Genomic DNA, 25735 nt, shown 5'->3' on the forward strand with positions numbered 1-25735 from the left:
ATTTATTCCAAACATGACTCAAACCAATAAGCCTTTCATGGACAGACCCAGAGGTAATTTTTCCATTGAAAACACTGTGGTATTCCCAGAGTGGGTACAGAAGATGTGAGCCCCATGATCCAAGAAGCTCACTCCCAGAGATACACAAAGAAACCCAGAGACCCTTGTTGCCACAAGCATTTAAGGATGATGTTTATGTGAACAGCATCTCAGTCACCCACATTCCTCATGGCACCATGTGGGATGCCTCCAGTCACAGACCTGCTAATCTGTGACACCAGGTAGGTGATACTGGTATGAGAGTTTCCCAGCACTCAGCAGGCAACAGAGGTTGAGAAAACAAATGCCTCTGTATAGACTGGGGCCTGTTTATTAAGACAAACTCCCCTGACAGCTTGGCATGGTCACATAAAGAGTATACTGCTTGTAAATTTGTGTCTTGAGTTACTAGCCTGTCAGGGCTACCTGCCTGGCACAAGCTGACACTTTGTGCCCCTTCATCTCTGACCCAGGAGTCTCGTGTCTTCTACCAGCATCCATGAAACTGTGGCAGGTCACTTTTTGAGCTTGTAAGTAGCCGGGTAAGATCTGAGCCTCTTCACAGTTATAATCAATACTTGACAGATATGAGCATTGTGTGATCAGAAAACATGCGCACGAATGTTTACAGCAGCACTAATTCATAATAGCCAAAATCTAAGAATCACCTAAATGTTCTTCTAATGGGTAAATTGTGATATATCTACGTAATGGAATATCATGCAACTATAAAAAAAAATGAGCTACTGCTATACCCAACAACATGGATAGAGCTCAAAAACATGTTGAATTTTTTAAAAAGCTAGACACAGAAAAGTACATATTTAAGAATTTTGTTTGAAATGGAAAAAAATATAAAACTGATCTATAGTGACAGAGGCTTGAACAGTGGTTATCTTTGCGTGTGGACATATTGACTTGGTGGGACCTAAGGGAGCCCCTGAGGGCTGGAAATATAACTCGTGGTCTAGATGGGTGGTGGCTCTATGGATATGTGATTTTATATAAATATATATATATGTGTGTGTGTGTAAAAATTCATCGAAGAATACACTTAAGATCTGTGTACTTCACTGCATGCTATACATCAAAAAACAAAATAGAATGAAAGAAAGTGAGAGAGACAGAGAACGGATGTATGTGGCCATTGTCTTTAGGTCACTGTTAAATGGACATATTTCATGGTGGGGGGCAGGGCTCAAGAACCCTAGGGGGTCTTTTCTTTCATTATTTCACTTGTTCATTTGGCCTGTCTGTAGGTCTGGTTGCCTCAGGTTGCCCGAGATACCAGTAGCTAGGGGGATTGGAGGATGGGGATGAGAGTCAGATCAGGGATGGGCCCAGGGAGCATGAGCTCCCTGGCTTAGAAAGGCAGAGTCATGGCTGAAACTCCCAGGGAGCAGGGCCTAGAAACCCAGAAGATAAGGTGCTGAAGGCGTTCATGCCATGCCTGCAGTGGCACAGGCCTTGCCCTTTGGTCCTAGAGGCAGAAAGCTCGTCTCTGAGATTAAACTTGGCGACTAAGGACCGACACTAGTGCCATGGCCTGGTTGTAGTGCCACAGGAGGCGCACGCTGACTTTGTATAAATGCCTCACTGAATGAATGGCTCCTCCTCTTTGCAATGTGGCTCTCCTCACCCTGAGCTGAGGGACAGAGCAGCCACAAAAAGATGCTGACAGCTCCAAGTAAATCCCCTTAAGCGAGGTGGGGGCAGGTGTTTTATTGACTCTAAATCTTTGCCAGTAGCTGGGTACATATTTAATAAAAATCTTAGGCTTGGGGGGCAGGGATGGGAAGGCAGAAGGGAGAATTCCTGCCCCCAGGGCTTGGGAGGCTGGCTGGCTGGCCAGTCCCTAATAATTCATTCATCCAATATTCATCTTTGGGTTATTATAGTCACTGAGTATCTCTAAGGAACAGGTTTATTAGTGTCTGCTAAGATAATTAGCCTAATCTACTTCAATGCAATTCAAATAGTCTCCATGTAGGTTTTTTTTTTTTAAGTTAATTCACCATGACTGCATTTCAACATTGGTTCTATTTTGTTCATATTTCCCCCATTGGAGGGTGCTCACTTTCTACAAGAGTACCAAGCTCTCCAATTAGCCCCAGGGGAAGGAGATTAAGTCCCCAGGCTCTAGCTCAGCCTTCTCCCAGGCCAGGATTGCTCCAGCCTGCATAATGCCTGCAGCTTGGGTAACCTCTAGGATCATCCTGAAGGCTGGACTTTCTTCCTCTCTGTCTGCATTTCCCCATCCTCTAAGGGGATGTTGTAGAAGGGAAGGTCCAGATGAGGCAATGCACAGCTTCAACGGAGCCAAAGCACTTGATTTTCTGTCCTGCCCTTGTAGAAATCTCTCATAAATTCCCTTGCAGCTACCCAAGCCACAAAACTCTCCATTCATGAGTCTGAGGAGAGAGGGTTAGACCAGCAATCCTCAAACACTGTGCAGGTTGCACACAAATCACCTGGGCATCTTGTTAAAACGCACACTCTGGTGCAGCAGGTCTGGCATGGGGCTGAGATTCTGCATTTCTAACCAGCTCTCAAGGATGTCAGAGCTGCTGGGTCACAGATCTCACGGTGAAGGGCAAGCAGTTAGATCCACTCATCCTTGCCCATTGCCATCATGCCAGGCATCCTTCTTCGTTCACTAAAGCCCTAACACCCCTTTAGGAATCAAATAGCATATTCTTAATAACCTCAGACATCTCTTTCTAACACTCTGATTCCTTAACAACAAGTCCCTGCAGGGTCCATGGTTACTTTCATGATGGCGGTAATAGGGCTGCCCTATTCCAGGGAGGGAACGCCATGATTTGTTAGGCATGCAGTTGTCCCCTTGTAGACAGCTTGGTAACATAGGACTTCACTGGGGGCAGAGGGGAAGGAGAGCTGCGAGGAAATTCTTAAGCAGAAAATGGGAAGTTTATCTTCTTTCTTTTAACAGTATTTAAATTCATTTGTTAAGAGAAAGCTTCGCTTTAATTAATAAATTCTCCATTTTTATGGCTACTCGTAATTCCCTACTATTTAGTTTAATTAGGTCTTCATGTTCAGAATTTAGAAGCAGCTTCCTCTTTTTAGTTTTAAATAGTAATACATAAACAAATAAATATCATGCTTTTCAGCTGGGTCCATTGATTTCCATACCATTCTGCTGTTACACAGTGAATCCATTCATTCAATCAATCATGCAACAAATATAAATTCACCACTCACTATGTGCTGTGGGAGATGATGGGTATAAAATAGTGAACAGAGCGCATGTGGTCCCTATCCTCAGAGCTCACTTTTCTAGTAGGGGGAGGAATTGCTTCCGGGAGTCAGGACAGGATTTGTAGGAACGTTCAGGATGGTACCCTGTCCAGTATCTTCGAGAGGTCTTTTAATATAATCAAATGGGAGGTAATTTAGACCACCAATCACATGCAGCCAACTGGTATTTAGTTAAGTTGTCTTGAACTTCCCATTGGAACCATCTAGATGAGGCAGTGCTCTAACTGTAACCAGTCTAATCATGGCTTTACTCACTTCGGCACTGGCCCTGTAGAAGCTCTCCCTGCAGTCACCTCCGGTAGAGCCCTGAACCACTTCTGGTTTGGAGCTTCCTGATTCAGGAATTGCTGTTTGCACAATACATTTTGAAAAATTATGATGTACCAGATTTATCTTTTAACTGGTCCAAGTGCAAATTGTCCTATCTTCTTCCATGATTCTAATATTGGTGACTAATTCTTCTGGAAAACAAATTGGTGATGGCACTAAAGCCTTCCTCTGTAAAACACGGAAATGACAAGTCATCCATCCCAGATCTGCTAATGTACCAGCCTCACGACAAGTAGTCAGAATGAACCAGGGCCTCTTCAATTCCTCCCCACTGCCAGAACTCTGCGTTTCCACAGCACTAGGTCCTGGCCAAGCACTTAACAGTAATTCCCTGGGTAATCTTCACAAGTCTTTATAGACAGGCCTACAGGATGAAACTTCAATTTCCCTGCATTGACTAAGATAGGGAATTGAGGCATAAAGAGGCGGATGGGGTTGGGGCAGGGACATGTGGCACAAAGGTGCATGGAGAACAGAGATGTGGGTCCAGGTCTTCCACTCCTTATATGACCAAGGATAGTTCCTTTCACTTTTTTCAGACCTTAATTTCCATGTCTATAGAATAAGAATGATGATATCTGCCTCCCTCCTGGATAATAGGAGGAATGCGTTAAAATGTGTTTTAAATGGTGAGATCCATTTGGAAGAAAGTATCATATGGATGCCAATCATGGAAGGGCATGCTTGAAATAAGGAATGGTCCTGGCTGACACCTGCTGAGTGTCTGTTCTAAGCACATCACATGCCTCATCTCACTTAATCCTCATGTGGCCTCCAGGAGGTGGGTATCATTATCACAAGCAGTTTGTACCCAAGGACACTGGAGTGCAGGAGGGAGGAGGGTCTTTCCCAAGGCCTGGGGGTTGGTGGTAGTGGAGCTGGGCTTTGATTCTCTGGATTCTGGCTGCAGAGTGTGGGCACTGTGCCCCAGGCTTCCTGCTCCTCTCCCTGCAAGAAGCCAGCACTCAATTATCCCTATGTGTATTATCTGCAGCTCATATTTCATTTCATTCCAAGCTGACTTTTCCCTGCCAACCAGCTCGCTCATTTAGTTGGCAGGGGAGCTCAGGGAGTTAGAACTAATCCTAATATTAAGTAAAGAGCAAAGCATAATTAGGAAGATAAATCTTCTGGGGGGAAAATATATGTAACATATTCCAAAGTCAAGCATGGGTGATTTTTCCCATCTTCTAGATGATCCGCATCACTGTTCTCTTTTTCTCTTTCTAGCACAGATAACTATGGGTTGATGACATATTGTTTTTAAACTTAATTTTTTCTGATTAGGATATCATGTATTCTCATCACAAAATATTTAGAATAGCCTGCATAGTATAAAGAAGAGAAAAGAAAACTCAGAATAGCACCATCCTGACAGTATCACTGTTAACATTTTGGCATGTACTTTTTTCAATGCCATTTTTGACATAAATGCCTAAATATTGCACTTGTAGTCCTGTAAACTGTTTTTTTCTACTTGATATCTTGTGGAACTATACGCGTCAAGAGATGTAGCTGAACACCGTTATTTTTAGTGGCTCCATTGGCCTTGGAGAACTCATATGAATGTAGCATAATTGGTTTATTCAAACCTAGCTAAGAGAGACAAAATTGCTTCATGCATCCAATTATTTATTTGTTCATTGATTCGGCAAACCTGCCAGATATTGTGGATGAAAAGAAAAATAAAATGTAGTTCCGAGCCTCAAAGAATTTGCTGTCTTCTGAGTCACTGCGTCAATTTCTTTTGGGCCCAATCTCTTGACCTCTGCTGCCCACCCCCAAACTTCCTTGTTCACATGGCCCAAAAAGCAGCTTGCTTTGTTGTTGGAAGCAGCCAGGCCTTATTCGCTGACCCTCCCCCACTTCCAATCCCTTCCTTTTTCATCTCTGGGTTTAACAGTGGCATAAAACTAATTTATAGCTCTTGCTAGGGAGAGGACAAATTTTCATTTCAGCCCATCATGCGAAAAGCACTAGTACAAATGAATAATTGTTGACCCATGCTACCTATTAGAGATTGTGCCTGGGTCACCTCATTTGTTGTTTTAACACAAGAAATTAAGGGCCTTGGCAAGGGCTTCCATGGGCACTGAATTGGTAATTAGATAGAACATCGTCTTTGTGGGCGACCTCTCCTGGCGTCATGTTCGCAAGAGGGAAAGAGATGAAACCTCACTTCCACAATGATCCCATGAGAAGGGTAGACTCTGCCTGTGTCCACCTTTGATTTTAGGCTCGGGGTCATGTTCTACCAGGATCCTTATTCATCAGCATATGCCTGTGAAGCAACTAGAATATGCTGGACACTGGGTGAAGTGATGGGTGGGGGGTGGGGCGTGGTTATAGACGTTGCTATTTTGGCCTCTGGGAGCTCACCAGTGCCTGACATATGTGAAGCCATATGCTTTCACAATATACGCATGCATGGAGTGATACAGGGTATATTCTCCCTCAGTACCAAATGGCTTGAGTTGCAGGAAAAGGTTTGTGTTGGGGGTGACACTTGAAATGGGTCAGAAACAATCGAGGAACTCTGGATAGTGGAGGGATGAGAGGTGAGCACTCCTGGAAGACAGAGAACATCCCTGAATGCAGGGAGGAGCTGTGCTTTCCACAGACTGATGAGGCCTTGACAGAACAAGGAGAAAGTAGGCTAAGTAAGGAAGGTGCAATCAGATTACAGAGAGCTTTGGAAGCAAGATGAGAGTAAAAAAGACAGAAGGAGTTTCACAACACTTGATTGGTTCCATGTCCTGGATATGTGACCACGACTTGCAGGCTGTATTGAATATTATATGTTTTATAATATTAGGGACTAAAAATTACAATGAAAATGTGTGTGTATACAGCCTTTCACACAGCTAGGGGTCAACATACACTTAATAGCATGTTGCATTATTCTTATGCCATCTCTCTGGTCAAGAACTATTACCTTGAACCATCATTTCAGCATTTTACAAAGTGTTTTCATACCTAGTACCTCATGTAAATTTGAATATAGGTAAGGTGAAATGCTTTGGTTACCTGGGCAATAACATCTGCTGGCTGATATTCTGCATGCTCCAGGCATTAGGCTAGGCAAGCAGATGAAGATATCAAGGGGCAGCAGGGCTGGGTTTTGTTGGAAATCCTGCCTGTCCATGCTGATTCACTGGAGGACATGGGTAGCAGGAAGGGAAAATGCCATTTCTGGAAACTGTGATATAACACAGAAGAATCAACTGAAAGACTGTTGCAGAGTAAGAAAGTTTGGGGCCGGGCATGGTGGATCACGCCTGTAAAATCCCAGCACTTTGGGAGGCCGAAGCGGTGGATCACTTGAGGTCAGGAGTTTGAGACCAGTATGGCCAACATGGTGAAACCCCATCTCTACTAAAAATACAAAAATTAGCTGGGCGTGGTGGCATGCACCTGTAATCTCAGCTGCTCCAGAGGCTGAGGCAGGAGAATCTCTTGAACCCAGGAGGCGGATGCTGCAGTGAGCCGAGATTGTGCCACTGCTCTCCAGCCTGGGTGACAGAGCAAGACTCCATCTCAACAAAAAATAAAAACAAGAAGAAGAAAGTTTGGTAAAGTGGTAGGGTGGCAGGAGTTGTCTTTTCTAGTCACTGAGCTCCGGACCTAATGATGAGGGTGGGGTTAGGGGGCGAGGTGCAGTGAGGCAGTGAAGGAACTGTTGAGTTAGCCCTTCTTTTGGATGTGGGGATGTGCCCCTTGAGCAGAAAGGATAATGGGAAAAGCTTCTGGATATTTAGGATGATTTTCAGCAGAGGTATTCACTCTCAGACACTAGGGAGCTACATTTACTGTCGCTAGAAGCCCCGACTCATACCTTGGGATAGGCTGTGGGGACACTCTGGGATAACGCAATATTCTAAAACAGAGATCAGAGGCCTTGGTGAGATTTATGGAGCCCCCAGCTAGCTCCAGATCTACATTCAGCATGTTGCCATCCCAAATTAATATGCATTAGGCTAGATAAAGAAGGCAGAGCAAGGAGGCCGGATCAAAGCAGCTGCAGGCCAGGTGTGGTGGCTCACGCATGTAATCCCAGCACTTTGGGAGGCTGAGGCAGGTGGATCAACTGAGGTCAGGAGTTCAAGACCAGCCTGGCCAACATGGTGAAACCCCATCTCTACTAAAAATACAAAAATTAGCTGGGCCTGGTGGTGGCTGCCTATAATCCCAGCTACTCAAGAGGTTGAGGCAGGAGAATTGCTTGAACCTGGGAGAAGGAGGTTGTAGTGAGCTGAGATGGCTCACTGCACTCCAGCCTAGGTGACAAGAGCAAAACTCTGTCAAAAAAAAAAAAAAAAAAAAAAAGGCAGCCGCAGACTAGAAAGCCTGCTTGGCAGGGTGTGGGCAGGAGTGCCTTAATCGTTTAAGTAGTTTGAAAGTGAGGCCTGCATTTTGTATAGCTCTGTCTTAGGTCACAGGTGCATATACAGAAAGTGATCAGGTAGTCCCTATTCAAATGCCTAAAGCTGGAGTATATGGATTTAGTTTTATTCATTCATTCATTCATTCATCAAACTTTATCAACCCTCTTTCATGTGCCAGATCCTGGTGACAAAATGATAAATAATACCCAGTGTCTGTCCACAAAAGGTTGTACAGTCTAATGGGGGTTGGCTGGAAAATAGACAACTACAAGGAATGTGTGATAAATGCTATGATAGAAATAAGCCCAGGGAGCTGTGGGACCACAGAGGAAAGACAACGAGAAAACTCTGGCCAAGGAAGGTCTCATGGAGGAGGTGGTAAGTGAGCTGGGCCTGGAAGGATGAATGGGAATTATCTTGGCAAAGGACCATTTATAGGTAGAAGGAAAGAATATTCAGGTAGACAAAAAGCAATACAATTCAGCAGCCCTGAAAGCTACAAATAGCTCAGCAATCCTGGAAGGTCAAGGTAGTTGATGTCCGGGTGGGTGGGAATGATGAGAAATTACACAGAAGAGGCCCCTAAGCTATGTATAAGGAGTTTGAGTCCTGTTATCAAGACTGCTAAGGAGTTTGAGTCTTGTTATCAAGGCTTTGGTGTGCCACTGAAGGATTTTAAGGGGGATATGGACAAGGATGACATAAGAAAACTCCTAATAAAAAATTCCACGTAGGTGGGGTAAGATGTAAAGAAGGATATAAGGCTACTAGCAGTTACAAAATCCATATTTTTATCCAATTACCTACAACTGATTTGTAGAGATATGTACAATTATACACTGAAAACACATTGATTCCTAAAAAGTAAACTGTGGCTGGAACTTTTACAAAAATAATTATTTTACATATTATATATATTTTTCTTTCCCAATTAAAAACTTCTAATTTAAAAGTAAACTTTTAAATTAAAAGTTAACTTTAATGTCAAAAACGCAAGCTTGGGGAGGGCATACATACTATATTTTTAAAAATAAAAGCTATCTCTTATTTAGGCAAGTTTGTTATTACTATTAATTCTATTAATGTATTTAATATTAATATATTGTTATTACTACATGCTACAACTTAGAAAACCTTGAAAATATTATGTTAAGTCAAAGAAGCCAGTGGCAAAAGATCACATATTATATAATTCTATTTACATGAACTGTCCAGAATAGGCAAATGTGCAGATACAGAAAAAAGATGGGTTGCCAAGGGTTGGAGGGAGGGTAGAGTGGAGTGGTTGCTAACAAATATGGGATTTCTTTTGGGGTGATGAAAACGTTCTAAAATTAGATAGTGGTAATAATGGTCGTGCAACTCCGTGAATATACTAAAATCAATTGAATTATACACTTTAAAAGGTATGTGATAACTCAAAATATTAAAAGCCATCTATGACAAACCCACAGCCAACATTATACTGAAGGGGCAAAAGCTGGAGGCATTCTCCTTAAGAACTGAAACACGACAAGGATGGCCACTCTCACTATTCCTATTCAAGATAGTATTGGAAGTCCAAGCCAGAGCAATCAGGCAAGAGAAGGAAATAAAAGGTATCCAAACAGGAAAATAAGTAGTCCAAGTATCTCCCTTCATTGATGACATGATTCTATACCTAGAAAACTCTAAAGCCTCCACCAAAAGGATCCTAGAGATGATAAATGACTTCAGTAAAGTTTTAGGATACAAAATCAATGTACAAAAATTGGTAGCATTTTATACACCAATAATGTTCAAGCTGAGTCAAATCAAGAACTCAATCTCATTTATAACACACACACACACACACACACACACACACACACAGACACACACACAGACACACAGTAGTTTGGAATACATCTAACCAAGTAAGTGAAAGATCTCTACAAGGAGAACTACAAAACACTGCTGAAAGAAATCATAGATGATACAAACAAATGGAAAACTTCCTATGCCCAATATTGTCAAAATGGCCATACTGCCCAAAGCCATCTACAGATTCAATGCTATTCCTATCAAACTATCAACATTACCTTTCACAGAATTAGAAAAAAACTATTCTAAAATTTATATGGAACCAAAAAAGAGTGTGAATAGCCAAAGCAATATTAAGGAAAAAGAAGAAAGTTGGAGGCATCACACTACCTGACTTTGAACTATACTACAAGGCTACAGTAACCAAAACAGCATGATACTGGTATAAAAACAGACCATAGACCAATGGAACAGGATAGAGAACCCAAAAATAAAGCTGCACAATTACAATAATCTGATCTTTGATAAAGTTGACAATAACAAGCAATGGGAAAAGGACTCCCTATTCAATAAATTGTGTTGGGATAATTAGCCAGCTATATGCAGAAGAATGAAAATGGACCTCTACCTTTCGCCATATATAAAAATTAACTCAAGATGGATTAAAAACGGAAATGTAAGACCTCAAACTATAGAAATCTTAGAAGAAAACTAGCACATACCATTCTGGACAGTGGCCTTGGCAAAGAATTTATGACTAAGGCCCTAGAAGCGATTGCAACAAAGACAGAAATTGACAAGTGGGACCTAATTAAACTAAAGAGCTTCTGAACAGCAAAAGAAACTATTGACAGTCTAAACAGACAATTTACAGAATGGGAGAAAATATTTGCAAACTATGCATCTGACAACAGTCTAATGTCCAGAATCTACAAGAAACCTAATTCAACAAGCAAAACCAAATAACCCCATTAAAAATGGGCAAAGGACATGACAGACACTTCTCAAAAGAAGACATATACATGTGACATACAAATATATGAAAAAATCCTCAGCATCATTAATCATCAGAGAAATGCAAATCAAAACCACAATGAGATGCCATGTTGCCCCCATCAGAATGGCTACTAAAAAGACAAAAAATGACATGTTGATGAGGTTGTGAAGAAAAGGGAACCTTTATATACTGTTGGTGGAAATGTAAATTAGTTCAGCCACTGTGGAAAGCAGTTTGGAGATTTCTCAAATAATTTAAAACAGAACTACCATTTGACCCAGCAACTCCATTATGGGGTATATACGCAAAGGAAAAGACATTGTTCTACCAAAAAGATACACATACTCATATTTTCATCACAGCACTCCTCACAATAGCAAAGACATGGAATCAACCGAGGTCCCCATCAATGGTGGACTGGATAAAGAAAATGTGGTACATATATACCATAGAATACTACACAGCCATAAAAGTGAATGAAATTATATCCTCTGCAGCAACATGGATGGAGCTGGAGGCTATGATATTAAGCGAAGTAATGCAGGAACAGAAAACCAAATACCACATGTTCTCACTTACAATAGGGAGCTAAACATTGAGTACACATGGGTATAAAGAGGGCACCAATAGACACTGGGGACTAAGAGAATGGGGAGGGTGGAAGGAAGACCATGGCTGAAAAAGTATCTATTGGGTACGATGCTCACTACCTGGATGACAGGATTATTCATATACCAAACCGTAGTGACATGCAATTTACCCATGTAACAAACCTGCACATTTACTCCCTAAACTTAAAAGTTGAAGAAAATAAATAACAATTTAAAGGTGTGTGAATTTTATTTCAATAAAACTGTTATACTAATAGTAAAAGACAGAAACTTTCTTAACAAGTAGACTGACGTTTTTAGTGGGTACACTCTGGAAGCGTCACTGAAATCAGAAACAAACCATGAATGTTCACTATATTACTATTATTTAACATTCCACAGGAAGTAGCCAATGCAATTTGATGGGAAAAAAGAGATAAAAAGTATAAAAATTTGGAAATGAGAGAACCAGCTGGAAAAAATCATAAAATTTGAAGAATTCAGTAAAGCACAAATTTAGTAAATACGAATCAATAATTTTCATACTTGCAAATAAGAAGTAGCTGTTCATATTAAAAATAATACCTTGGAATAAATTTTGTAGGAAACAGTCACAGGCTATAAGAAAAAAACGTAAAATGCTACTGAAGAACTCTAAGAAAGAACTGAATAAATAAAAGTATCATCTATTCAATAGGATGGTTCACTGTTATAAATACGTTGACATTCCCTAAAATTAACAAGATTGTAATAAATACACCCGAATACTAAAAAAAAAATTCAAGTAATTTAAAAAGTTTATAAGAAAAAATAAATGTGCAATTATAGTCAGATTGCTGAAAAATAGTTATGAAGGAGACTATTCAATAAAATTGGAAAACATAGAATAAAGTTACAGTAGTAAAACATGGTGATTCAAGTGCATGAAAAAACAAAGCAGATTGACAGAACAGCACAGAGAACCAAATACATATGGTTCTATTTATTAGATTTAGTAGAGCAGGAAGTTTAGCATTGTATATTATTAGAGAAAAAAAATCCCCTACTCCTACTGAGTTTTTAAATCTGCATCCCCATTCGTCTAGAGGGGCATAGAAGCAAGAGAGAACTTACGGACCTAGAGAAGACTCAGTGTGTGAAAAAGTCAGGACACAGCAGCAATTTGCTGTGACCAATGACCAGACACCAGATGGCAACAAGGACTCTCAGTGGGTGTCAATATGGATAGATGACAACAGCTAGAAAGAATGCCCTCCAAATCGAATCACTGACATTACATATGCCCAGTAGTGTATTAGCTCACAAGAGCTAATTGTTGAAGTTTTAGAAATTTTGTGAGCTGATTGTTAAACACAGCCATTGTTAAAATTAAACAGAATTAAATAACTTATATTAACAACCCAGGTAGTAAATACTCAAAGCTCTTACTTCCTAAATATTTTATTATATTTTGCTATTAAATATGTTCTTGAGGTTGCTTACATATCTGTAAATCTGTATTTGTATCTGTATCTATATGGTAGAAATACTAAAAACCTCTTCCCAACTTCACGTACAGTGATGTTGTGTTGGTAGCTTAAAATTAGTCATGGTGGGAATATTTACACCATGGAAATTGGCAAATGCTATAAATCAGGGCTTGATTTTCTATTTTGTTGATTTTCTAGAGTAGACTGAAGAAAGTGATGAAGAAAATGTTAATAAGGGCAAACTAAACCTAAAAGTGTCCTGGTATATAGGTGTTACTTTGTGTTAAATAGCACAAAAAGTTACGGAAATAGTCTTTTAGTATCCTAAAACTATTATCCAACTCAGCAAAGAAATAGTTCATGTCACTGAGCAGTGAGTGATAATCTGACATTTATCTTTGTTATTTCACTTTTATCTGTTAACATAAAAGAAAACATCAACCAACATTCATATTTAAGTCACACACATTCATCAATGACATGGTGACTTTCTCCATGAACTGGAGAGCCAAAATAGTCTACTTTTGTCAAACTATGGCTGAATTGTAACTGTAGGTTGGCTACAGATACAAGAGTTCAACAAAACCAATAAATCCATTCTGTGTAGTTATATGAAATTTAAAATAAAGAATATTGTATATTTTATTATTTATAAATTGTATTACGCATACTTTATATCAGTAAAATTTATAATAAACTTATGTCCATATGTACATACATACTTTTCTTATCTACCAGAACATTACTTCATAGGCCCCTCAAAACTTGGACTCAACTCTGGGCAGAGTAGGGAATCTCCATCCTGGTTAAAATTAGGTTTCCATTCTTGATGGAATGGGAACCCGGAATATATATTAAATTCAGTTATAGAGAAAAGAATGTTATATTTATTGCACATCTCAAATTATGAATATGTTTAAGACTTGTACCCAGTTCGCATCTGATAAGGCAAAGTAAACCTAAAAGTAAACCTAAAAGCTGAACAAAGAGGCTCTGAGGCCTCCATGTTCGCCTTCGGCAGTGCGTCCCACACAGAGAATGAGTGGGCTTCCAACCCTATTGTAACAATATTGATGATCTCTGCCTGGTCCTGACTCATAAAAGAAGTTGATGTGGGTCAATGGCTCCTGAAGTGGACATAAATCCTGAGGCTGCCCTGCGTAACCTCTGAACTTTCAGTGGCTGCTGCCTCAAGGTAATTGGCTAAGCCTCTAGGACTTAAGGTGGGGAGAATGCGTGTGTTGGGGGCTCCGCAGAACTGAGACCTTTAAATGGACTCTGTAAGTTTTGTTCCACCCTTAAGGCTACACCAGAAATTTATAGACTGTGATTTGGAAATCATTACATGTGCTAGACATGTTTTTTGTGTCCACAAATCTGCACAATCAGAATCTCTGGACATTATAACAGATGCCCCAGATAAATCGCATATGCTGACCAGAGACTGAGAGGCCGGGCCTCATGGAGAAACTGCCAGGGCAGAATTGTCTGCTTTGCTACCATAAGGAAAGTTTCAGTCGAGAATATCAATAATTTGGGCCCTCTTTCTCTAGCTTGACTGAGATTGAAATCAGAAATTACTGGGCTGGAAAGTCCCCAAACTGCTTACCCAAGAAGTCCCTACCTGCATTCTGACATTGTAAAATGTTTACAATATATAGCTTTTTTAAAAAGTAAGGTAAAACTATGTATGCATAATATGATTTAATGCTTTTATAAAAATACAATCAAATGTATTGCATTTAAAAAATTACTGAAAGCAAAAGAACCAGATAATGGTGGTTCTTTGGGTGGAATTACAGGTAGTTTTTTTCTTAGTGGTTTTCCATATTTTACAAATGTCTGTACAGAATAAATGCTACTTTTATAATTTAAAAAACTAAATGTTATTTTAAGAACAATGTAGTCAAGGGGGAGACATAAAACAAAACGAACAAAACAAAACAAAACCAAAAAATCCGCTTCCGTTTAGAACTTCTTTCAGCAGCCCAGGCAGAAGATTGTCAGGTTGCCATGGGCTCCCTGGTCAAGCTAGTCCTGAGTCACAGCCCCCAAAGTTCCTAAAGCAGCCCAGGGTCCTGAGGCAGCGACCTGAAGGCACAGTCCAACAAAGGTTGCTTAGACAACAGGGCCCGCAGCCAACATTCTGGACCCTGAACTCTCCATCCTCCCGCAGGAGACACCAGCCTCCTGAGGATGCTCAATCCCACCTGGACTACCCAGAGGAGATCAGAGGTGAGTGGCCCAGTCCTATTCATCATTCACTGGGACTCTCCATCATGGCTAGTCAGCTGAATGGATGGATGAAGTCCTGTTCAGCACCAGTGCCTGGGTGAGGAATAGTCTGCAGCAGAAGCTCGCATATATCTTGACTCTTGTGTGTGTGGTTGTCAGGATGCTATAGTGCTGCCACAAACCACTCTGGATACTTAAAATCCAGGAGGTATTTTTCAAACTCTGCTACCAGCAGCTGGTGTTTGGTGGCTTATATATGGGGGTATTGATGTGTTCTGGAATTGGAGCAAATCACCCTCCGGAAATAGAAAAATGCAGTGACAGGGACCCATGTAGACTGGAATTTTGTCCCAGTGCATTTGCCTGGGGCTGGTTGGTTTCTCCTCTCCCGGGCTTATGGTCAGAGACAAAGACGTTGAGAAACAATGTGCTGCAGTGTGATGGGAGTCTAGAATTCATACTCTCAAGAATGTTTAATTTGAACAAATTCTACTGCTAAAATTTGGCTCTGCATTGTCGCTGCTGGTCAGTTATGGATGGCTCTAGAGATAGGAAGAGGCAAACATCTCCTGCTTCTCTGGTTCATTGTTTCCATGGACCTTTTAGTGAGAAGGAGTGTCTGCATGCACGGGGCCTGGAAATGCCTGGGGTGAACTTTGCAGAAAGCAGGAACAGAGTGGGAAGGAAAGAGAATGTACTGCTTGCATACCTATATCCGTCAGTTGGCTTCCATGGACAGATGGTTGAAGGATTGTTCCGGTATGACTGAGAGAGGCAAAATAGGAAAGAGATTAAGAGAATGAGCTTTGGAACCCTAAGGCTGAGTCCTGGTTCAGCTGTTCATTTGCTGTGCAACTTGGCAAAGTTACTTAACCTCTCAGAGTGTCATTTGTAAAATCAGAACAATAATAGGGTGATTTCAAGAATTAAAAAGAATTTCATTTAAAACTTTGGCACATTGCCTGGGACATAGTAGTTGGTAATCAGTGTTGGTGCTGGTGATGGTAATGATGGTGATGATTCTTCTCTTTTGAGCTTAGTGAGGCAGGACTAGTTGGACAGGGTGAGAGGTGGTGATATTGGTACTCTGGCCATGGTGAGGGCAATGAATATTTCCTAACAGAAATGAATGTTTTCAGGCTAACTAGACTTTGAAAACTCTGTAATTAATCTTTGTTGATATGTAATAGAACATTTTGAAAGGGTACTTTTTTGAGACATGGTCTTGCTCTGTTGCCTGGAAGAGTACTTTTTTTTTTGAGACACGGTCTTGCTGTGTTGCCCAGGCTGGAATGCCGTGGTATGAGCAAGGCTCACTGCATCCTTGACCCCCTGGGCCAAAGCAATCCTCCATCCTCAGCCTCCCAAGTAGCTGGGACTACAGGAGCATGCCACCACACCCAGCTAATTTTTGTATTTGGCAAAGCACTTCTAATGAAACTCACAGATGATATTTTCATTGCATCTCAGGAAACCACTTCAGGATCCTAGTGTTCTGAAGTCAGAGTTCAGGGCAGGAGATAGCCACCTTCATGGTCACTCACTTTATCTTTCCAAGTATGCCTCAGCCAGGCTTCTCCATTTTTGTCTCTTGGGTGCATTCACCTCTACTGACCTAGGGACTGGAGGTCATTTTAGGAAAAGAGTCTACCAAAGGGAAGGCAATTCTGTCTCCGAAGAACCAGACAAGTTTCAGCCTGGTTTAGTTATGAGAAGGGTCTGGCCTGGGCATGCCTGCACTGGAATCCCATGGGAAGCCTCCCTCTGAACTTTCAGAGACTCCAGCCACACTCTCCCCAATGCACACCTGTTAGTTCAATGCCATTCACCAAAAGGATGCCTCCCAGCACCGGTGGAGATGGAGCAGAAACAAGTGAGTCACGTTTGGAGTGGACCCGGGGAATTCTGCAGAAGAACTTCCAGGGGATGCCCATGCTGCCTGATGCAGACACAGCCTGAGGGCTGATGATGTAGGTCCAAGTGTGCTCCTATGTCCCATGCTTTCCAGTTTTCAAGGACATTCACTGATACCATCTTGTTTCATCCTCACCCAAACCCCAGGAAAGGGGACAGACAAACCCTGTGAGCCCATTTTATAGACAAGGAGACAGAATCAGAAGGGTTACATGACTGGCCCAAGGTCCCAGGCTAGGACACAGTCAGCAGAGGCTGGGATGTGGTCCAATTGCCAGTTCATCCTTTTTTTCTTTTCACTTGAGAGAGGTTAAAAAATAGTGCCTGCTAAAGAGCTTTCCCTAAGGACTCAAGGAACATTATTAATAGCATCCCATTAATCCTCACATTTATTCAGGAGCAGCAGGTGGCTAAGATTATAATGATTATAATGATTGCTATCATGACACAGAATTACTAGGACCCCGGGGTATAGCTTCCTTAATGCTATGCTTTCCTGTGATGCATATGGGTACGTAAATATATAACACACACACACATGCACACAATCACACTCCAAATAGCAACCAGGTAAGGAAGCTTTCACTGAGTGTTGAGAATGAAGCCTGAGATCCCAGCATGACTAAACAGGAATTTCCTAGGATTTTTTGTTGCACTAGTGACATAAAAGGCTTTGCAAATAAAACACACAAGGGAAGTTAGCACAATTGGAGAAAGTTTTGCATATCTTCACATGCTCAAATGCAGGAAGCAAAGAAAGGTGCTGGTCTCCTCCTGGGCTGGAAATGTGAGGCCATGTCTTCCCAGGAGAAGGAAGCCAGCGTATTGAAGCCCATCCAGGCCTTCTGGGCTCCCATCTGGATGGTAGGGAAGTGAGGGGGTGTCCTGCCCTGGCTGTCTGCACTGTTCACACTTAGAAGGCGATTGCCTGGACCCAGTGGGAACATGGTGAGCCTGTGTCAGTACTGAGTCCCGGACCCAGTAGGAACATGGTGAGCCTATATCAGTACTGAGTCCCGGACCCAGTAGGAACACGGTGAGCCTATTTCAGTACTGAGTCCTGGCACCAGGCTGCACTCAGCTCTTTCAGTCTGTGATGCTGTTATGCAGTTGAAATAAGGAGAGAGAGAAGATGGGAAAGAGGCTGTCTGGCCTCCCCAGAGCAAAGATAGCAAAAGGAAAAGCCCAAGACTTGGTGCCAGGGAGCCTAGAGAATGTTGTCCCTAGGGCTCTGCCCCCTTGGCCAGCTTGGTGACCACAAGCCCTTTTCTCCAGCATTAGAGTCATTCATTCTTTCCTTCATCATCCATCTTAGTCAGCTTGGGCTACTATAAAAGAATATAGGCTCAGGGGCTTAAACAACAGACACTTACTAGGTTGTTGCAAAAGTAATTGCAGTTTCTGCCATTTAAAAGTAATGTTAAAATACTCAATTACTTTTGCACCAACCTAATATTTCACAGTTCTGGAGGCGAGGAAGTCCAGCATCAAGGCACTGGGAGATCTGGTGTCTGGTGAGGGCCTGCTTCCTAGTTTGCAGACAGCTGTCTTTTTGTTGTATCCTCACATGGCAGAGGGAGGGAAGAAGAGAAAGATCTAGGTTCTTTCTCTTCTTATAAGGACACTAATACCATCATAAGGGTTCTACCCTCATGACCTCATCTAAACCCAACTACCTCCCAAAGCCCCACCTCTTAAAAACATTCCATTGGGGGTTAGGATTTCAATATATGAATCTTGGGGTGATACAAAAATACAGTCCATAGGCCGGGCATGGTGGCTCACGCCTGTAATCCCAGCACTTTGGGAGGCCAAGGCGGGTGGATCATGAGGCCAGGAGATCAAGACCATCCTGGCTAACACGGTGAAACCCCGTTTCTACTGAAAATACAAAAAAATTAGCCGGGCGCAGTGGCGGGCGCCTGTAGTCCCAGCTACTCAAGAGGCTGAGGCAGGAGAATGGCGTGAACCTGGGAGGCGGAGCCTGCAGTGAGCCGAGATGGCGCCACTACACTCCAGCCTGGGTGACTGAGCAAGACTTCGTCTCAAAAAAAAAAAAAAATACAGTCCATAACACTCATACATCTATTCAAGAAGTGTTTTTGGAGTATAGTCCCCAGGGAGCTGACAGTTCAATGGGAGAAACTGGTAAGCAAGTTGGCAATTACATTACTCAGGAAAAGTGCCACGGCGTGGGGTAGGCTCTGGGTATCAGGAGATATTTAGCAGGAAAACCAACATCATCTCGGGGAATCATGGAAGGCTTCTTAGAAGTGACCTCTGGGAGGATGAGCAAGAGCTGGGCAGGCAAAGATGAACAAAGGGAGCAGGCTTGCAGCCAAAGAGACAGCACATGTGAGGTGCTGCCGCCGTAAGTAAGCTTCATTCTCTCTCACCTCTCACCAGCCTAGCTTCTCAGCCCCTCCCCACAACCCCACACTGCTCAGATCTTTCTGGGCTGCTGGGGAAGTCATGAGTTTATTTGCCCCCAGAGTTCTAGTATTAGGTTAGTGCAAAATAATTGCGAGTTTTGCCATTTTTTTTTTTTTTTTTGAGACAGAGGCTCCCTCTGTTGCCCAGGCTGGAGTGCAGTGGTGCAATCTTGCACTGCAACCTCCGCCTTCCGGGCTCCAGCGATTCTCCAGCCCCAGCCTCTGGAGTAGCTGGGATTATAGGTGTGTGCCACCATGCACAGCTAATTTTTTAATTTTTAGTAGAGATGAGGTTTCACCACATTGACCAAGCTGGTCTCAAACTCCTGACCTCAAGTGATCTGCCTGCCTTGGCATCCCAAAGTGCTGGGATTACAGGTGTGAGCCACCACACCCGGCCTGCCATTACTTTTAAATGACAGAAGCTGCAATTACTTTTGCACCAACCTAATAGACTTTCATTTTTTTTTTTTTAATCAACCATTTCAAACAATTCCAGCTCTTGCTAGAGAAGGGCACTTCATCTTTCTGGCAGTGAAGGTTAATTTTATGTGTCAACTTGGATAGGCCATGGTACCCAGATATTTGGTCAAATGCTAGGCTAAATGTTACTATGAAGGTGTTGTTTAGATGAGGTGAAAATTTAAGTCAGTAAGACTTTGAGTGAGGCAGATGGCCCTCCATAATGTAGGCCAGCCTCATCCAAGCAGTTGAAGGCTAAAGAGAAAACAGACTGAGGCCTCCTGAGGAAGGAAGAATTCTGCCTACAGACTGCCTTTGGGCTCCGGCTGTAGCGACAGCTCTTCCCTGAGTCTCTAGTCCACCTGCCTGCCTGTTCTGTGGACTTTGAACTTACCAGCCTCGCATGAGCCAATCTCTTAAAATAAATCTCTTTCTTTATATATGTGTGTGCATATGTATGTATGTATGTATGTAGACATCCTATTCATTCTGGTCTCTGGAGAACCATGACAAATACAGTGCATAAACCCAGGTCCCTTTAGGTTGCTGGACTCATTTGAAAGCATTACATCTCATCCACTAGGAAGGACCATGCTTCCTGGATCTTCCTGATGATTATAGTTGTTCACTCCATGATGTGAGAGGGCTGGGTAGGAAAACACAAAACAAAACAAATTTCATTCCTGCCCCAGCCTGAAATGAGACTCAAGTCTAGATAAGTGGACTAACTTCCTAGAATTCAGTTTCTTTATCTGCCACACAGCCCACAGAGGCCGGTAACGTGACATGGCAGTACGGGGCATCCCTACAACAAAAATCACAGCAAATTGTATTATAATGTATTTCAGGAGCCCAGGCCCACATGAAGCACGTGCCGTGCCTATCTCATTTAATGATCATAGCTAAACCACGAGTTACGGAACATCATCACCCATTATAGAGGTGAGGAAACTGAGGCACAGAGAGATGTAGCTGCCATGCTCAGGCGCACACGGGCAGATGGAGGCACGATTGGAGCCCAGGCAGCTGGCCTGGGCCCCTCTGCTTCACTGCTCTGTGAGGCCTGATTGAGACCTGAAGGAACTGACGTCAAAGCTTCCTCCTTGCTGATGTGTCTGTTTTGTGCCACTGCATTGTGCAACTCCAGGATCCCTTGCCTCTATTCACAAGGACTGCAGAGAATGGTGCCCTGCAGAGAATGGTACCCTTGAGGCCCTGTTTCTGCTGGCCTTTTCATCTTAGGATCCTGATGACTGAACTGGAATAAGGACATGAAGTGAGGTTTATCCAGAGAGACACAGCAATATCCCAGCCAAAGAAGACAGGGTGTTTATAGCCACTTATTTCCACTAACATATGGACTGGAAAATAACATTCATCTATTTTTAAAAGCCTTGTTATAAATTACAACAGCTGAGTTATGAACCCTGAGGAATGGCATTCATTCAAATGTAAATGTCAACATAGCACTCACAACGTCAGCCCCTCGGGCGTGCCCCACAACCGCACTTCCCCCAGATGGAGGCTCACTGCTCTGTGCACCTTGGTCGCCTTGCTGCTGCGCTCAGGCTGCCCTCTGACGTCACCCACATTCAGCAAGGGTCTCTCTTCACTCTGGGCAGCATTTAACTGCCCCTCACCTGCTCCAAGACAGCCAATCCAGTGTGACAGCTCAGAGTATGATGACCGTGGGGAGAAAGGGCCCATGGTAACTACATGTGCCTACAGGTAGTAGCAATGAACAGTAGTAATAACAATAATATGTGGAGTGATTATTGCCAACCAGGTTATTATTTCACTGAACCAGGTACTATTATGTCATTGACAAAAGGCTGTACTAGGTAATGATTAGAAATTTGCACTAGGCAATGGGATGCATCCTGCATCCTGTTTACTCTCCTTACTAGCTAATGCCTTAATTTCCACATGGGTAAAATAGGAATAATATCACTGGCCTTTTAGTATTACTGTGAGGATTAAATGAGTTAATTTGTTAAAAGCACTTAAACTAGTGCCTGGATAATTGTAAACATACACGCAGACACACATAGAGTCATGCACTGCATAACAATGTTTAGGCCATATACAATGGTTGTCCCATAAGATTATAATACTGCAATTTTAATGTGTCTTTTCTATGTTTAGATATTTTTAGATACACGAATACCATTGTTACAATTGCCTACAATATTCAATATAGTCACATGCTGTGCAGGTTTGTAACCCAGGAGGAATAGGCTATACCATATAGCCTAGGTGTGGAGGAGGCTAGATCATCTAGGTCTGTGTGAGTGCAATCCGTGATGTTCACACGATGAAATTGCCTACTGATGCATTTCTCAGAACGTATTTCTGTAAACAACACACAATTCTAGACAGGCAAAGTCTTTGCAGATGTGATTAAATTAAGGATTTTGAGATGTGGAGATATCCTGGATTCTATCCGGGTGGGCCCTACATGCCATCACAAGTGTCCTTATGTGAAGGAGGCAGAGGGACCTTTGAAGAGTGACCTACAGAAGAGAAAGCAATGTGAAGACAGAGCAGAGAAAGATGTGAGGTTGCTGGCCTCGGAGACTGGAGTGATGCAACCACAAGGCAAGGGATGCCAACAGCCATCCAAAGCTGGAAGAGGCAAAGGATGAATCTCTCTTAGAGCTTATACATAAAGAGAATATATATACATGTATTTTACTCTTCCCAACAATCCCATGAGGCAGGCAACATTGCTATTCCCATTTTAGAGATGAAAATCTGATCTGAGGTCTGTCAGAGCCCTGAACCTATCCTCTTCCCCACTGTGCCCCTTTTGCTGTCTATTGTATGTGTGAGGAGAGACCACCTGCCTGTTATCCACATTGCAGAAGGTACAGTAGAGGCCCAGCGTGCATCCCTTTTGTATTCACTGATGCCTTCCTACTGCAAGTTCCTGCAACTCTGTGCCCTAGAGGCAGCTATTGACAAATGATGCGGAGAAATTGGAGGAAAATACTCAGATGCCTCCTCTTGAGCAGGACAACTCTGAGGTATCCTACATCACCTCCCAGGATCCCCAGGGAGACTGCAGCCCACCTGCCCCCAGTGGTAACTTGCTTGAGAATGCACCTTGCATGACTTCCTTTCTATCTGTATCTCATGTTCTCATTCCCCCACTGGTGTTTCTTCAGGTCACCTTCCAAATAAGCTACTTGTGTTCATGTCCTTGTTTCAGGGTCTGTTCCTGGAAGAACTCAAGCCAAGACACCTACACATAGATATGTATATTTGCTATTTTCATGCATCTAGTTAGGTTAAATAATGACTTCTAAATAGATCACTGTTTTTCCCTATGGCTGCTGTAGCAAACTTGGTGGCATAAAAAACAGAAATTTATGCTGTCAGAGTTTTGAAGGCCGGAAGTCTGAAATCATTATCACTGGGCCAAAATCAAGGCATCAGCAGAACTGTGCTCCGTCCGGAGGCTCTAGGGGAGAATCATTCCTCTCCCAGCTTCTGGTGGCAGCTGGTATTCCTTGGCTTGTGGCTGCATCACTGCAATTTCAAGGCCAGCATCTTCAAATCTTTCTCTGTTCTGTCTTCACATCACCTTCGCTTCTGTGTGCCTGTGTCAGATCTCCCTCTTGTAAGAGCCATTGTGATGGCATTTAGGGCCCACCCAGATAATCCAAGATATTCTCACCATATCTAAGTGGTTAACTTAGTCATATCTACAAACACTTTGCCACACAAGGTCACATTCACAAGTTCCTGGGATTAGGAGATGGACAGCAGTTGGTGCCATCATCAGTTCACCATGATAAGACATTCATGCAAAACAATTTTACTCTTAATCCTTTTCATGTGCTAGGGTGTTAGGGGTATGGAGATGAATAAAAGGCAGTCCTTGTCTCTTAGGTGCTCACATTCTAATGGAGAGATGGACAAGGAAACCCACCTTTACAGGGTGCTGGCTAAATACTGACCTAGAGCCATGAAGAGGGCTCTGGCTGCAGTGTGCATGTGATAGCTCAGAGCACCAGGACCAGCTTCTGACCACACACGATGCAGAGAAAGGAAGAGAGGCCAGTGTAGAAAGTCAAAAGAGCCTGATCCCAGATGGCCCTGTGCTGTCACCAAATCATCAGGGACTACTTGCCTCCAGATTGCTTTAATATAGCCACACAATGAATTTTACGTGAGCCATTGTTTTTTACTGTTTTGTTGGGTTAGACTTTACTTCTAACAGATACAGGATGGGAGGAGCATTTAAGGAAGAAAAGAAGAACAGTGTGCACCCATTCACAGAGCCAGGAGGCAGCCATGGTCTTGGGCTGCACAGTGTTGGGCATGGCTGGGTGGATGGGACAGGAAGGAGTGGTGGTCACTGAGGAAGAGTCAGATCATTATGGCCTCTATAAGAAACCAATAACTGCAAATTAGGAAAAAAATAGCAAAGAGGAAATCAGACTTTGGAAAATTAGAAAAGGAGGTTGTGGTGAAAATTGGTATTCAGGAGGAACATAATTATTGGGTGGCCACACAATGTGGCTTTAGAAATAGCTTCTGGTTGCTCTGTGCTGATAGGTAAAATGGGCCCTGCATGTTGGAGGGCTGGCTCTGGCTGCCTTGGCTGTGCCCACCTCAAGGGCAGGGTCTCCAGGGCTGTGACTTAGATAGACATCAGGTCGGGGACCTAGTCTCTTCCCTCAAAGCCCCAAACCCACTTCCAGGGCCTGCAGGACTTCTGCCCTCCTGTCTTGGTCTATTTGTGCTTCTATAACAGAATGCCAGGGGCTGGGTCACTTAAAAAGAAAAGAAAGGGGTTCCTCACAGTTCTGGAGGCTAGGAAGTCAGCAGGTTCAGTCGTGTGGTGAGGGCCGCAGTCTGCTTCGGAGATGGTGCCTCGCTGCTGCATCCTCCGAGGAAAGGAATGCCGTGTCCTTACATAGCAGGAGGAAGAAGGGCAAGAGAGCCGAACGCTGTGTGAAGCCTCCTTTATAAGGGCCTTAATTCCATTCAGGAGGGAGGAATCCGCACGACCTATGTGTCTCTTAAAGGCCCCACCTCTTAATACCATTACATTGGCCACTAAGTTTCAACCCCTGAACTTAGGAGGGACACATTCAAACCACAGCACCTCCCCAGATGGTTCACAGCACCACGAGCGAACCCCTAAGCCAAGAGGTGGTCAAGAAGCTCTGTTGGCCGGGAGATAAATGAAGCTTTGATGAGTGGGCCAGGGTACCATGCAGGTGAACCTCCTGTGGTGGGGATGGAGACAGAGATGGGACGAGAAGGGTCTGGGCCGCGGGCCAGGGGCTGCGTCTCCTCACACTACTACATTCTGGTGAGGAGCTCCTTGTAATCTAGGGATTGTGACTGGAACCTGGTCTTCCCCGCTGTTTAAGGCCTACGTTTGTAAAGGTAGAAGGAGAGAACATATTTTGTTTGAGAGTTTGTTCATTTGATTTCTAACTCTGCAGTGTGCAGACATATGGTACGGTGTGGGTGGTAGAGCCAGGCACTTTCGGAGGACTATTGAACAGCAGCATTCCCTCCAGCCCGCCTCCCACCACTGCGGCCCTCCTTTTCCACCAGCCTCCGAAATCCCCTCCTGGAGCAAACAGACTCTGCCTGGCTGCTTCTGCAAGTTTCTGGGTTACCTGGGGCTTCTCTTTCCCCTCCTCTCCCAGGTTCTGGGACCCTCGGAACTTACTGGCCTTACCAGGGAACCAGGCAGCTCCTGGCGCTTGCTTCCTGCTGCGTTACTGACTTTCCAGTTTCTAGGAGGCTGACGCCTGCCCTCTGGCCCTCTGCACGTAATATTCTCTCCTCCAGG

At 43.1% G+C, this 25735-nt stretch overlaps 1 protein-coding gene across 3 annotated transcripts in view; it reads right to left on the reverse strand.

Annotated features, from left to right (window-relative positions):
• Positions 1 to 25735, reverse strand: part of SIAH3 (siah E3 ubiquitin protein ligase family member 3) — a 231123-nt gene that overhangs the window by 17760 nt on the left and 187628 nt on the right. Inside the window, exon 1 of one of the 3 annotated variants that reach the window (XM_063619141.1) lies at positions 24728 to 25130. The exons of the other annotated variants lie outside the window; for them this stretch is intronic. Coding sequence (XP_063475211.1) covers positions 24728 to 24973 — 246 coding nt within the window. The 5' untranslated portion in view covers positions 24974 to 25130. Of the gene's footprint in view, positions 1 to 24727; positions 25131 to 25735 lie in introns of those variants that run through there. 3 annotated transcript variants of the gene reach the window in all.

The sequence above is a fragment of the Symphalangus syndactylus genome, chromosome 15, assembly GCF_028878055.3.
Source record: "Symphalangus syndactylus isolate Jambi chromosome 15, NHGRI_mSymSyn1-v2.1_pri, whole genome shotgun sequence".
NCBI classification, from domain to species: Eukaryota; Metazoa; Chordata; class Mammalia; order Primates; family Hylobatidae; genus Symphalangus; species Symphalangus syndactylus.